The sequence below is a fragment of the Anolis carolinensis genome, chromosome 4 (assembly GCF_035594765.1).
Source record: "Anolis carolinensis isolate JA03-04 chromosome 4, rAnoCar3.1.pri, whole genome shotgun sequence".
NCBI lineage: Eukaryota > Metazoa > Chordata > Lepidosauria > Squamata > Dactyloidae > Anolis > Anolis carolinensis.
Genome location: NC_085844.1, coordinates 177,031,613 through 177,047,664, shown reverse-complemented (window position 1 = coordinate 177,047,664; position 16,052 = coordinate 177,031,613). Strand labels below are relative to the sequence as shown.

The window sequence follows — 16,052 nt, the reverse complement described above, 5'->3', positions numbered from 1 at the left end:
TGGATCTACAGTCTCCTAGATGGACCTGCGGCCACATGGGCAACGGCGCTGTACGATGCGAGTTCCCCATTCCTGAATACCGCGCAACAATTCTTGGCCCACCTTCGGAATACCTGGGGAATTGAGGATGACCAAGAGGCAGCCGGCCACAAGCTACGCCGCCTTTTCCAAGGGGACAGACCGCTATCACGGTACATAGCCGAGTTCCGGGTGTTGGCTCAAAACACTGGCTGGAATGACATAGCCCTCAGAGGGCAGTTTCGTGAAGGTCTCAACCATGAGATGCAGGAAGAAATCTCCAAGGTGGAACCCCCAGACACTCTTGAAAGACTCATCGCCCACTGTTTGCGGGCAGAGGTCCTACTCTCCAACAGGAGACAGTGGCTCCGGGGCCAGGGTGGAAGAGCCGGGCCGAAACCCCCTTCCACCGCCAGCGTCCAGCCTCGTCCAGTCTGGAGACCACCACAGCCAGCCTCTACTCCCCTGGGAAGTGAGGACGAGCCGATGCAGTTGGGCAACGTGCGCCCCAGGCTGGATGTTGCAGAGAAGGCCCGCCGACAGCGTTTGAACCTGTGTTGGTACTGTGGAAACGGGGGCCATTTTGCCAAGGAGTGTCCAGCAAAAAGGAAGCCCCCCACCCGTTTGGCGGCAGCGTCCTCCGTGAATGCAGAGAATACTGAGGCGGCCGAGATGAAGCCGACGGGGGAAGACAGCGACCGGGTGTAGAAGGGCTCGCCAACCCGGTCAAAAACTCCACTCAAGAGCCGCAAACGGGGGTCCTATTTCTTTTGGTGGTCACACTGTGGTCAGCAAAAAAGGGACCCGTCATGATCCATGCCATGATAGACTCCGGAGCAACCAACAACTTCATTGATAGAGACTATGCCAACTCGTTGGGACTACAATACCATGATTTTAAGAATGCCAGGGTGGTGCAAGCCATCGATGGCCGACCCCTGAAGACAGGACCAGTAAGCCAATGGACCGAGCCCACTCGAATGTGGATAAGAGAACACATGGAAGAAATCTCCTTCGTTACTGAAGTTCCCCATTTCCCCGTGATTTTGGGAATCCCTTGGCTGACACTCCATGACCCAAACATCTCGTGGTCCAACAGAGAACTCCAGTTTGCTTCAAAATACTGCCAGAACCACTGCCTAGTAGCCAAGATCTGCCATGCCACGGACACAGAGCCCATCATCACCTTGCCTAAAAAAATATTCGGACTTCTGGGATGTTTTCAATGAGAAGGAAGCCGAGAAATTACCCCCGCATAGACCCTATGACTGCACCATTGATTTGATCGAGGGGGCCCCAATTCCGTGAGGACATCTCTACTCCCTGACTGAACCAGAGCAGGAAGCTCTCAGGGAGTTTTTAGAGACAAACCTCCGCAAGGGGTTTATTAGACCCTCTCAATCCCCAGCCGCTTCCCCGGTGCTGTTTGTAAAAAAGAAATTGGGGGACCTACGCCTTTGTGTGGACTATCGGGCTCTGAATAATATCACGAAGCGAAACCGCTACCCATTGCCACTAATCCCGGACTTATTGGACCAACTTTGGGGAGCCAAAGTTTACACTAAACTAGATCTTCGTGGGGCTTATAATCTGATTCGCGTGAGAGAAGGAGATGAATGGAAAACCGCTTTCCAGACCAAATTCAGATTATTCGAAACGCTAGTTATGAATTTTGGTTTGTCAAACGTGCCCGCAACATTCCAGCATTTTGTCAATGATATCTTCCAAGATTATCTGGACCGCTTTTTGGTTATATATTTGGACGATTTTTTGGTGTACTCGAAATCACAAACAGAGCACGACCAGCACGTCAGAATGGTGCTACAACGTTTGCGGGACCATGGACTATATGTCAAGTTAGAAAAATGTGCTTTTGATTTGCAAGAAGTAGACTTCCTGGGGTACCGCGTCTCGCCACTGGGGCTATCCATGGACCAGGCAAAGGTTTCGGCCGTACTAGAATGGCGGGCGCCAACCAACAAAAAGGAAGTGCAACGCTTCTTAGGATTTGCAAACTACTACCATAAGTTCATCCCAGATTTTGCCCGCTGGTCTGATCCAATTACCAGCTGCATCCGAGGAAAACAACCTTTCCGCTGGACAGAACAAGCTGAGAAAGGATTCCAGCAACTGAAGCGGCTATTCACGACCCAGCCAATCCTACAGCACCCCGACCCTAAGACCCCCTTTGTTGTCCAGGCGGATGCCTCTGATGTGGCGGTGGGGGCCGTGCTGATGCAACCAGTGGGAGAACATCTCCACCCACACCATCTGGGAGAAGGAGCTTCTAGCCATCAAAGCAGCCTTTGAGAACTGGAGACATTGGCTAGAAGGAGCCAAATTTCCTATCGAGGTTCATACTGACCATCGGAATTTGGAGCACTTAAAAACTGCACGGAAGCTAAACCAAAGACAGCAACGCTGGGCTTTGTTCTTTGAACGTTTTGACTTCCGGATCCATTATGTGACTCCTGCCCAGACCAAGCAAGCCGATGCCCTATCACGGAAGCCAGAATATGCAGCAGGGCGTAAAGACATCCCAGAAACCCAATTGCTGCAACCCAAGAACTTTGCCACGCTCACAGTGGGAAATACCAAATCCACTTCAGTTGATCCAGCTTCGCCTAGCCCAAAATCCACATTCACAGACGCTCTTTTCACCCAGGAGATCAGGACCAGTCAACAGACAGACGCCTGGGCCCAGGAACAGATTCGACAAGGACTACGCTTCCCATTTTCACTTAAGAATGGGTTATTATGCTACAGGAACCATGTATATGTTCCTCCAGGGCCCGGGAGAGAGAAGGCTCTCAACTTATGCCACGACAGCAAGCCTGCCGGGCATTTCGGACTGTTTAAAACCATGCATTTGATTTTGTGAGATTTTTGGTGGCCCAGGATCCGCAAGGATGTAGAGAACTATGTCACCACCTGCCCTATATGCCAGCGCTCCAAGGCACAAAGGGAGAAGCCAGCAGGACTCTTGCATCCCCTTCCCACACCCTCTCGCCCATGGGAGATAATTTCGGCGGATTTTATCACAGACCTACCACCGTCCTTTGGATTCACCACGATCCTAGTGGTGGTGGACCTTTTCACCAAGATGGCCCATTTTATTCCTTGCGAAGGACTTCCTACGGCCAAGGAGACTGCGGACCTATTTCTTCAACATGTATTCCGTTTGCATGGCCTGCCCAAGAGTCTGGTCACAGACCGAGGATCTCAATTCACCTCTCGTTTTTGGAAGGCCCTACAAAAACTATTGGGCATTGACTCCCGTCTATCCTCAGCTCACCACCCTCAAACGGATGGGCAGACTGAGCGCACCAATGCCACTTTGGAACAATATCTTCGCTGTTATGTCAACTACCAACAGGACAATTGGGCCTCCCTGCTACCGCTTTCGGAGTTTGCTTTCAACAATGGTGTCCAGAATTCAACCAAAGAAGCCCCGTTCTTTGCAAACTATGATTTTCATCCCCGTTTCTTTCCTCCTGTTGTGGAGACCTCGGAAGTCCCCACAGCGGAGAATTGGCTACAGGAACTCACAGCAGTACAAGAACTTTTACATCAGCAACTTGATCAAGCCAAGGAGGACTACAAACGCCATGCTGACAGCCATCGCCAGCCTGGCCCCGAGATCAAGGTAGGAGATCAGGTTTGGTTGTCCACTCGTTTTTTGCCCTCCCACCGCCCTTGCCGGAAGTTAGATGCCCGCTTCATTGGTCCCTACCCAGTGGTGGCGCAACTCAACCCCGTGACTTTCAAACTCCAACTTCCTCGCTCCATGCACGTTCATCCGGTGTTCCACCTTCTCCTTCCAGCGGATGGTGTGCGCCCAGATGTGCACCAACCACCCCCTGCCCCTGTTTTGGTGGATGGAGAAGAAGAATTTGAGGTCCAGGACATTTTGGATTCTCGCTTTCATCGCCGCCGCCTCCAGTATCTGATTGATTGGGTAGGTTTTGGACCGGTTTTGGACCCTTCATCACTGGCTCAACTCAGGCCCCTCCTACACTTGCTATATAATCCAGATTATCAAAGCAGATAATCCACATTATCTGCTTTGAACTGGATTATACGAGTCTTCATTGCCATATAATCCAGTTCAAGGCAGATAATCTGGATTTTATATGGCAGTGTAGAAGGGGCCTCAGCAGTCTTTAAAGACACAGCTATAAAAAAATAAAATGCAGTTTCATTTCCTACCTGAATCATGCCAACTAGAAATGTTGTAGATGCAGTGTATGTTAAGACCTCCATGTACTTTTTCGTAAAGGTTGCATCAGAGAAGCTGTCCAGACTGTTATTACCAGGTGGCCTAACATTGAAATCAAGAGCGTTGTGAAAGTTTGCCATCATTACATTCAGAATGCTGAAAGATCCTGTTATGAAAAATAAAAATAATTAAAGCCAACTCCAAAAGCAATTCTAACTACCACTTTATTTACTTACTAATATGCCTTTATTACTTGTATTATTATTCTGCCCTTCAATATATAAGTATCATATCCTCCAACTGTCCTGATTTGGCAGGGACAGTCCCAATGACTCCTTTTGTCATCTATATTGATCACTTAGGTAGGTGTAGTGGGAAATCAGCTTTGTAGTGGCTAAACGGGGCGCCACCTTAATACGAACTTTCCTCAAATTACCCAAAGTTGGTTTGGGGAAAGGGTTAGGGTTGACACCAAACTGGGAGAGATAGCTAATACTCCAGAAGACAAGAGCAGAATTCAAAACAATCTTAACAGACTAGAGAGATGGGCTGAAACTAACAAAATGAAGTTCAACAGAGACAAATGCAAGATACTCCACTTCGGCAGAAAAAATGGAATGCAAAGATACAGAATGGGGGACGCCTGGCTGGACAGCAGTACATGTGAAAAAGATCTTGGAGTCCTTGTGGACAACAAGTTAAACATGAGCCAACAATGTGATGCAGCTGCTAAAAAAGCCAACGGGATTTTGGCCTGCATCAATAGGGGTATTGCGTCTAGATCCAGAGAAGTCATGCTCCCCCTCTATTCTGCCTTGGTCAGACCACACCTGGAATACTGTGTCCAATTCTGGGCACCACCGTTGAAGGGAGATGTTGACAAGCTGGAAAGCATCCAGAGGAGGGCGACTCAAATGATCAAAGGTCTGGAGAACAAGCCCTATGAGGAGCGGCTTAAAGAACTGGGCATGTTTAGCCTGCAGAAGAGAAGGCTGAGAGGAGACATGATAGCCATGTACAAATACATGAGTGGAAGTCATAGGGAGGAGGGAGCAAGCTTGTTTTCTTCTGCCCTGGAGACTAGGACGCGGAACAATGGCTTTAAACTACAGGAAAGGAGATTCCACCTGAACATCAGGAAGAACTTCCTCACTGTGAGAGCCTTTCAGCAGTGAAACTCTCTGCCCCGGACTGTGGTGGAGGCTCCTTCTTTGGAGGCTTTTAAGCAAAGGCTGGATGGCCATCTGTCGGGGGTGCTTTAAATGCGATTTCCTGCTTCTTGGCAGGGGGTTGGACTGGATGGCCCATGAGGTCTCTTCCAACTCTACTATTCTATGATTCTATGATTCTAAGGGTTGGGATGGTTCCAAAACAGAATGGGCTGCAACTGTCCCCATTGCCACCCTGCGAATTCAGGGAACACAGGATAACAATCCCCCCACCACTTGTGTCATGGCGGTCTCCATTCATAACAAAGTCTTCCTCTGCCTGCTCCTCATTCCCTTGGTGCTACGTTTCTCCAGCTGACATCACAGCCTTCAATGATGGACAGGAAGGACCTGTGTTGCACCCAGAGACTGCCACGACACAGAGGATGGGGGATGCAGTTAGGGTGGCCATCCAGTGGCACCAGACCACTTTCACTTCTGCTGGGTGGTGCAGTCTCCCTTCTGCCTCCGTAGTGGTTCATACCCAAGGTCAATCCAGCATCTGGCTTCTCAGATTGGCCCCTGGTGATGGGATCAGGCATCAGCAAATTTCTACCCTCCATGTGTTTTGGAGTTTGATTTCCAGAAATCCCAGCAGCTTAATGGCTGTTAGCAATTGTGGGAGTTGAAGTCCAAAACACCTGGAGGACCGAAGTTTGGTGTAGAGTAGACCCACTCCAGGATTTCTTAGCAGGAGTATCACAGATTAACCAATCTTGATCAATCATCAACTATATTAAAAATAAATATTAATAACCACTTTAATTTAGTCCTTTTAATAGAAACTATTATTTAATGCAGTTTAACTTTTATGTTAAACAGGGTGTTCAGTGCAAATTATCTTTTTTTAGCTGAACTCCTTCATTCTCATTCTGGGAGAAATGTGGGATACAAACAAAATAAATATATAAATAAAAATATTATAGAAATGGACTTGTCTCCCACTTCTCTTGTTAGATAACCATAATCTAAATGAAAAAGAACAGTACTTACCGATTGATATATGGCGTGATGTTCCAAATATGACATATGTTAAAGAGCAGCAAAATGCAGAATAAAAGCTATTGACAACTGGTAGTGGTAATCCAGTTAACAATATTCCTGATAGTCCTGAAATAAAATTAAAAATATATGCCAGACATGTTAATCAAATAGCTTTAAAGTAAAAAGTTCATTATTAATTTTTGTTGCAGAACATCAAGCCAACCCTCATTCATTAAAGTAATGAAAACAATTTGTGGCATGTTTTTCCTCCTTTTTTTCCTCCTTCAGCTAGCCCCTAAATGTTTGTTTTAATTTGTCTTTGACATAGGATTAGTTCAGCTTCTAGCCTGATATCTAGGCTAATTCTTTGATGTATTTTTAAAGCAATAGGATTAGGGATTTTTAAAATGGTTTTAATAACAGGAAAATGTTAACGCATTAGGATAACCTCATTGCAAAATACTTTTTAGAATTTTTTAGTTCTAAAATGTGGCTTACATTGAGGAAACTTTAACACTTATAAAATTCCCATTAATACTTTTTAGAACTTTCTAAAAAGTGGCATTATAATACTTTATTTTTTAAAATGACTTTGCAATATATAAAGGACTTTAAAGCATTAGCTCTCTCTTTTTCTTTTTTTCTTTTTTGTTGCACAACCCAGTATTTCAGTTCCAACCTCAAAGATGTTCAATAGCAATTATCTGGCAAGATGAAAGAGAATGGCCACCTGTCTGATGTTATAACGGAATACACCTCATATGTGGTGCAACTCAAGTGGTAGACTTGTCCCACTACTTAATAATGCTGGTTGTATTCCAGTTCTAGAGAACATTATATACCTTCTTTTTTAGGTATATGAGAAATATGGGGGCTGAAAACAAACTGAATTTTGCAAAATGATGATGTCCTTTTTCCAGTTAAAGCAATCAATTTAAGGGGGGGGAAATGAAAGTATTAATATATCAGGTTCCCTTTGCTCTGCTTTCAAATTTGCTGCACTATGTAAATATTTGTTATTTTTATTGTCTGTTTCTGTTATGACTGGTTGACTTAATCAATATACTTTTTCCTCTCTCAGTTTGACTGTCACTCTCACTCAGTCCTACTTAAACTATACAATATGTGGTACAGGTATAGATTAATTATTGTTCTTGTGAGATAATGGTTGCCTTGAGCTAATGTTTAGAAATTTTGGATTTGCTGGATTAAAGAGATTTGTGTTGTAATTAAATTCATTGAATTTAGTGGCATGGTTGGCCTTACAGAGTGAACAGAATGAAGTGGCCACCTCAGGCAGAAGAAAATGGGTATCTTAAAACAGTAGCAAATTCCTAGGTATTTACTTTGTTATCTTTTTTTCCAGCATTGTCAGCATAAATTATTTTTGTAGTTTCTGACTTGTGTGCCAGTTTTTAATACTATATGGCTTGGCTTTGGAGAAGAAATATATCATTTGGACTCCAGTCAGTGAAATGTCCTGACCATTGAGGGGTCTTGAACCAATTGACTTCTCTAAGCGATTAGCTAGGATAAAATGACTGGTGGAATATAACTGTAGCATATGATAAATTCAGATCACATATTGTATTAGTAAACTGAGTCTATGCCAATTCTGAAATGTTAAGGAACAGGATTCAAGATAATAATAATAATAATAATAATAATAATAATAATAATAATAATAATAATAATAATAATACACAGAGAGAGGGGGGGGAGAGAGAGAGAAAGAGAAAGAGAGAGCGGGGGGATAGACATAAGATTAAACACAATAAAATCATTTGTACCAATACAATGTTAGTTAAAATGTATAGTTTAAAACTGACTAGGTTGGCTTGCCAGATGACCAATGGATCAACAATTGCAAACCAGACAGATAAAATAAAATGCTGGGCTTATTTCTACTGGCACAGATTTCATGTTCTTTGATACCCCACAGGATGATGATGATGATGATGATGATGATGATGATGATGATGATGATGATGATGATGATTTATTGTGTGCCTCTCCTCATGGATCGAGGATAATGACAACATTAGATCTGTTACAGCAGTGGTTCTCATCCTGGGGTCCGCAGATGTTTTTGGTTTACAACTCCAAGAAATCCCAGCCAGTTGACCAGCTGTTAGGATTTCTGGGAGTTGAAAGCCAAAAAATATCTGGCGACCCCAGGTTGAGAACCATTGTGTTAGATTCAGGGCTGGGTACAATTGAGCCTGTTGATGGTCTATCTTACCAAGAAAATTAGTGACCTTAAATTGAAAGTGCAATTGAAGAAACCTTGACTACATTCTTTCTCCTAGAAACTCACTGGGAGATCCCTCATTGCCACAGAAGGTCTAAATGTAATATAGACTATGTTCAGAGGTTCCCTTCACAATGTCATGTGTCATGGTAATTTATGGAGTCAAAATTATTCTTAGCAATTTCCAAAACAAGCTAAACTTACTAAGCAAAAAAAATCTGATCATAGTCACATTAATACAATTTTTACTTCATCTGAACATTATTTGGATCACTTAGACTTTGAAGAAATAGAAGTTAAACAATTTTAGAAAAATCTGCTTCCAGACTATTTTTTTCTAGATGCATTTTGAGAAGACACTGGTAAATTGGTACTAATAATGAGCAACTTTCTAGTTACAGAAGGGGGAGATCAGTGGTTCCCAACCTGTGGGCCACGACCGCGAGACCTAAAATAAGGTCTTCAAGACATGTGGAGAAAATCAGCTCTAGATTATTAAATATGGTTTTCTGTGGGCAAGCAGATGGTGACTACTGGATGGCATATGAAATGAAAGCTGATGTGGTCTATCCAATGTAATTTTCTGAATCAGCACCCCAAATAACCAAATTGAATCTGAACTTGATCAAAAACTGATTCATAACCCTTTTGATCCTAATGTTGGAGAGTGGCCCCTGGTCAAGTGGTCCATGGTAAAAAAAATTGGGAACCACTGAGAAGATACTGGTATACTGGTACTACTAATGAGTAGCTATCTAGTTATAGAAGAGGTAGATGATGGTGGCTCTCCAGACGGTGCTGGGCTGTAGCTCGTATAATACTTCACTGTTAGTTATGTTGGCTGGGAGTTAGGACTGATGGGAACTGTAGACCAAAAGTGTCTGGAGTACCACAGATGCTCATCCCACTATACATAGAGGGATAGGCATTTCCCCATACATGGACAAGACTGGATGATTACAATTATAAAATATAATATTAGCCACCTTTGAAGCATATCAAAAGACAATAATCTTAATCTTGATAATTTGGTCTAAAAATATAAAAGAAGTATTGTCAAAAAGAAGAATATCATATTTACCTTGAAAGATCTGCACCAAACCCACAGTTATGCCCGCGTGAATGTCTCCTAGAATCCATTCCGTGATACGATAAGAAAAAATCCAGTTTAGTACGGGAAATGTCTTGATGAGTAACTCCTTGAACCGTGCACATGAGAATCTGAAACAAATTGGACTGTGTAGATAAATTTACCATCTAGCAAATCTCTTCCATCCTCCACTTCAGATGTTTTATGTAATTCTTATGGTACAATAGTGATAGATGATGAGGTGTTATCACAGTACAGATACACTTTCATGATAGAAATGTATGGAAATATGCAGTATAAGGAGAAACCAAAATAGTAGAATCTTGGATCACCCACTGAAGGTGTATCGTGGAAGATTCAGGATAGATAAGAGGAAATATTTCTTCACCAAATGCAGAATTTACAATCGCAATATATAGCTATGACTTGGATGGCTTCAAAGGCGGCTTGGATGCATTCATTGAGATTAGGTCCATCAATTACTACTGCCCAGCCAGGTTTAATCACGAATTTTAAACTTACATCTTATGTTTTTAATCTTTGTTCTGTGTATTTTAATATATATTTTGTATAAATATATTTTAATATGTATATTTTTAGAATGTTTTTAGAAGATTGTGTGTTTTTAGCGATGTTGTAACTTGCCTAGAACTGTACCGCAAGGAGAGGTGAGTAAGAAATAAAATAATTAGCATTATTATTACATTATTATAGGCAACACTCCTCTGTATACCAGATTTTAGAGAGAAAGTTTGAGAACAAGCTATAGCAGACATGTTTTTCTAGGAGATTTCCCATAGGAAGTGACAATATGAAGAGAGTACTGGACAAGATATCCAGTTATGGGCTGGTTATCTTAAATGCATGGTGTTGAAGATGACTTTTTGCCTTATTCATTTTTACATGAGCAGTTCAAGCTACCTTTGTCAGCTAAATGGCAATATCTACAACCGAGACCCCTTCCACACAGCTGTATAAAATCCACATTGAACTGGATTATATGGCCATACAGCCCGGAAAACATACAACAACCCTGTGATCCTGGCCATGAAAGCCTTCGACAACTCAATATATGGTACTTTATATTGATTTCAGGGGACTGTTTGGCTGATTCTCTACCTATTATCTTTCTGCAGGCTAACAAAGACCTTTTAGCTCAGACAGCCTTTGGCATTTTAAACTCTGCAGCTGTTAAAAGGTTTGAGCTGTTTGGGTGCTGTTTGATGTGTTTTGTGTTTTTAACAGCATTTTATTCTGTCCTTGTGTTTAAATTGTACAGGCATTCTCCAAGTTGCAAACATCCAACTTATAAACAACTCGTAGTTTAAAACTGAGGTTAAAAATAGAGGTGAGACAACAGGAAGTGTGAGCAATCTACTCCTAGGAAGGGAAATCCACTCCTGAATTATCATGGAGAACTCCTGTATCTTAAATGGTTATATAAAAGAAGGAACTTCATTGGCTGGAACTTGCATGACAAACAACATCTTCTGAAATTCTCTTATACGTATATAGTTTTAAAGGTACAGGAAGCCTGTTGTCTGATTTCTGTTTTTAATAGCAATTTATTCTATATGTATGTCCTAGTTGTATTTGTTTTTAATCAGAATGTGCTTACTGTTTTTACTTGGTGACCCTGAATGACATCAATATGCAAATACCAAGATATTCCAGTCATTTAATTACAATACAAGGCGGTATTCAAAGAAAAGGAATAAAAGTCTTGCTTGATTCTTACCTGCATTGAATTCTCCGTCCAGGTGGAGGGGTCTCAAAGTCCTGATTGGTTTGTGAATAAATCTTTTGGTCATGATCTCGTTCGAATTCTTCTTCATTGTACACTTTTCTGTTGATGGTATATGTCACTCTAAGTGGCTGTCTTTCATTGGCGATATTAACACATGGTTCAATTTCGTCATATGTTTCCTGTTGTTAATGTTTCATATTAAGACAAGAAAGAGTGAGATCCGGAGATTTTTTTTAAAGAAAAGAACCCATATTTTCCCTTCCTGGGTATTAATGCTTCTAAAATGCTTCTCTTTATGTGTGCTTTTTTAACTCTGGTATGAGATATATATATATAAAAAATATGTAGATATATCATTACGGTGGTATGGTATATATAGGAGCCCCCGGTGGTGCAGTGAGTTAAATTGCTGAGCTGCTGAACTTGCTGACCGAAAGGTTGGCGGTTTGAATCCAGGGAGAGGGGTAAGCTCCCGCTGTTAGCCCCAGCTTCTGTCAAGCTAGCAAATGTGAATAGATCAATAGGTACCGCTCTGGCGGGAAGATAACGGTGCTCCTTGCAGCCATGCCGGCCACATGACCTTGGAGGTGTCTCTGGACAACGCCGACTCTTTAGCTTAGAAATGGAGACGAGCACCAACCCCCAGAGTTGGACACGACTAGACTTAATGTCAGGGGAAAACATTTACCTTTTCTATGGTATATATTCCATTTTGATTTTATATAAAGTTGAAATTATAAGTTACAAGTATCAAACAAAACAAATAACATTCTGCTAAAATATACATAAATAAAATACATTACAAACAAGCACAATGGAAATGGAGAGACTGAAAGAGCAAGTGAGAGAAATTATGTGTAAGCAACTTACAGGCTTGGTATTGAAAGATAGAATATGAAATTAACTAAATAACAAGAATGACAAAAAGAAGAAGCAAAACATTCTGAGTCCTGCATTAAAAGCCAAATGAAACGTGAGGTTTATTACATTAAATCAATAAATGGGCATGTTTCATGTTAATATTTGTGGGTGGAGGGGGGAACAGAAAACAAGATTAGGACAGGGTATTAAGTGTGAGTAACATCCCCCTCAAAGCTGCTATTTGCTCCAAGAAGGAATCCCCTATGGTCATCATAACTGCAGGGAAAGGGGAGAATATAATGAGGGAATTGTCCCCAAATAAGAATTCGGTCAACTGAAAAATAATAAATTCATAACAGATATGTTTTAAATATTATACTTTGACCTCTGTTCATAATATTGCAAAATTAATGTGCTACTGAGAGAAAATGCAGAATATGCCCAGGGGAAAAGTCATTTTCCTAATCATGTCTTAATTGTATCATATGTAAAACAACATTGCCTCTTCCTTCCTTCTTGCTACTTTAATTTTTTTTTCGTGTCAGGAGCAACCGGAGTTGCTTCTGGAGTGAGAGAATTGGCCGTCTGCAAGGATGTTGCCCAGGGGACGCCCAGATGTTTTGATGTTTTACCATCCTTGTGGGAGGCTTCTCTCATGTCCCCGCATGGAGCTGGAGCTGATAGAGGGAGCTCATCCGCGCTCTCCCCGGGTGGGATTCGAACCTGGCAGCCTTCAGGTCAGCAACCCAACCTTCAAGTCACAAGGCTTTTATCCCCTAGGCCACTGGAGGCTCCGCTGCTACTTTAATGTGGCTGGCTTTTCTTATTTTCTCATCCCACAAGTGTAGTCACCCTAATTCCCACGAGAAAGGCATTTGATGCAACATAGTTCAATGTACTTTGTTTTACATACATACATCTGCAAACCCCCTCCACTCCCTAAGCTGAGCATTTAATAAGAAGAGAGGCAAAGATTAGAAGACTGACTTGAATCCAGACAAATTACATTTTGGTGCAGAATGTTTAAAAGAATAGAAAATTGATGAGACACAGAGAGAAATAGTTTACATGGCCATGTTGGTGATTACAAAGTGACCTCAGAGGCTGAGGCACAGATGGCATTTAGGCTGTATTGATCTGTTTCGTTTGAAATGTCATTAGTGGTAAAGTTCCTTTAAAAAGAACTAGTTACACAGATAATGAAAATGCCATCCCTTAATACGTAGTCATCCCTTTCCCTGGAAGATTGATTGGGTGGCTTCACCATTTAATGCTTCCATCTAGTGACATTCAATATTGTTTGTGGGTCAGAAACTTCAGTTGCAATGTAAGGAAAACAATTGTTTGTGAAGCAGCCAAAAACAAAGTAAAATTAATACAAACAGGCACAACATATTTTGTTACTTGAGTAAAGGACAAGCTGTCTCACCACCCACTGTGCACCTAGATCTTGAGGGATTATGGGAAAGGTGTAATACAGAGAAGTAACCTTTTCAAGATCTATTGAGACACATACAGCTCTGTGATACAAACAGATGTGCATCTGCCACCTAAGTTAGCTATCTACTCTGCCCAATGCTAGGGCTAGACCTATATACAGTATTATAGTTCATTTCAATATATTTTCTAATAATTAAGACAAAACTATTCATATTAATTCCTGCTTTTCTTATTGTTCAGCAGTAATGTCAAAGCAGCTGTTTCCTCACCTAAGCTGTTGTTTGATTTGGTGGAAGATCAAAATGCTTGGACTTTTGATTTATTATTACAACATGATATCTTTAATTGTATTCCATAAGTTCTAGGATGCATCTAGCTAACCTAGGTGGCAGATGCACATCTGTTTATGTTACAGAGCTGTATGTATCTCAACAGATCTTAAAATGTTACTTCTCTGTATTACACCTTTCCCATAATCCCTCAAGATCTAGATGCACAGTGGGTGGTGAGACAGCTTGTCCTTCAACCCGGTAACAAAATATGTTGTGCCTATTTGTATTAATTTGCAGAATGAATGCAGTTTGACACCACATAAACTGCCATGACTCAGTGTGATGGGATCATGGGAGTTGTATGTAGTTTGATGAGGCACCAGCACTCTTTAGCAGAGAAGGCTATAGACTTGGAAAAACTGTGAATCCTATGATTCCATGGTACTGAGTCATGACACTTAATGGTGTCAAACTGCATTCATTTTACAGTCTGTAGATGAATCCTTAGTCCCCCAACCACTTTAAAGAGGAGTGATTTCCTTTTAAAAATAGCATGCCCATTTAAATTTCATATTATTGACTCTTTTAACATAGATATACCATTTTATTTCTCATTGCTTTCCTTTCACTTACCATTTTGAGCCCAACCTGTCCTCTGCTTCTTTCCTGTATATTATCATGCTACTGGTTGCTCTATATCAGTTAGAGCTGTTTAGAATTTCTGCCTCATTTTGAACATTCTGTGACTGTCAACAGAATGCAGACTGAGGTTGAATGTTCCATTAAATGATGTCAACTTTGTCCTAGCTCTGCTTGGTTTATTTGGCCCCTTTCACATAGCTGTATAAAATCCACATTGAACTGTATTATATGGCAGTCTGGACTCAAAGAATCCAGTTCAAAGCAGATATTGTGGATTATCAGCCTTGATATTCTGGGTTATATGGCTGTGTGGCAGGGTCCTTTGATGGTTTGTGCATGTTATGAAACATGAATCCCATATCTAAATCCACAGTTCCCCACTCATTTCAGCACTCTGTATAGTAAAGGCTCGCAGGTTCATCGGAACATGCAAGCCCCCTCACCACGACAAGATGACAATCCATCGAGGGGGATGGTGTTTGATTCCCCTTGTTGATGGGAAGCTTCCCACCGGTGTGGAAATCATCTATCAGATAGATGGCAAGCTATTTAACCTCAGCAGACTGAGAGCCAAAACCAAGGTCACCACAACATCTGTTATAGAACTCCAATATGCCGACGACAACGTAGTCTGTGCGCATTCAGAAGAAGACCTACAAGCCACTCTAAACACCTTCGCAGAAGCATACGAGAAGCTTGGCCTCTCACTGAACATCGAGAAAACCAAAGTGCTTTTTCAACAGGCACCAGCTAACCCCTCTGCAATGCCAGGAATACAGTTTAATGGTGTAACATTAGAAAATATTGACCATTTCCGCTACCTTGGCAGCCACCTCTCCACAAAAGTCAACATTGACACTGAAATACAACACCGCCAGAGCTCTGCGAGTGCAGCATTTTTCCGCATGAAGCAGAGAGTGTTTGATGATCGGGACATCCATAGAGATACCAAGGTGCTTGTTTATAATTTATTATTTCCAGCATTTATACCCCGCCCTTCTCACCCGGGGGGACTTATAAAGCCATTGTCTTCCCAACCCTGCTCTACGCCTGCGAAACGTGGACGGTCTACAAACATCACACCCAACTCCTGGAGCGTTTCCATCAGCGTTGCCTCAGAAAAATCCTGCAAATCTCTTGGGAAGACAGGCAGACAAATGTCAGTGTGCTGGAAGAAGCAAAGACCACCAGCATTGAAGCGATGCTCCTATGCCATCAACTCCGCTGGACTGGCCATGTTGTCCGAATGCCCGATCACCATCTCCCAAAGCAGTTGCTCTACTCCGAACTCAAGAACGGGAAATGTAAAGTTGGTGGGCA

General features: G+C 42.0%; 1 protein-coding gene across 3 annotated transcripts in view; it reads right to left on the bottom strand.

The window, feature by feature from the left end:
* Positions 1–14,817, bottom strand: part of slc26a8 (solute carrier family 26 member 8) — a 39,655-nt gene extending 24,838 nt beyond the window's left edge. For 2 of the 3 annotated variants that reach the window (XM_062978301.1, XM_016993247.2), the window contains exons 1-5: positions 14,724–14,816; positions 11,509–11,696; positions 9,762–9,901; positions 6,439–6,555; positions 4,228–4,403 (exon numbers count right to left, since the gene is read on the bottom strand). In XM_062978301.1, coding sequence (XP_062834371.1) covers positions 4,228–4,403; positions 6,439–6,555; positions 9,762–9,901; positions 11,509–11,696; positions 14,724–14,726 — 624 coding nt within the window. In that variant the 5' untranslated portion in view covers positions 14,727–14,816. Of the gene's footprint in view, positions 1–4,227; positions 4,404–6,438; positions 6,556–9,761; positions 9,902–11,508; positions 11,697–14,723 lie in introns of all 3 variants that reach the window. The other variant, XM_062978302.1, reaches the window with a different exon arrangement.
* Positions 14,818–16,052: the final 1,235 nt, after the last annotated feature.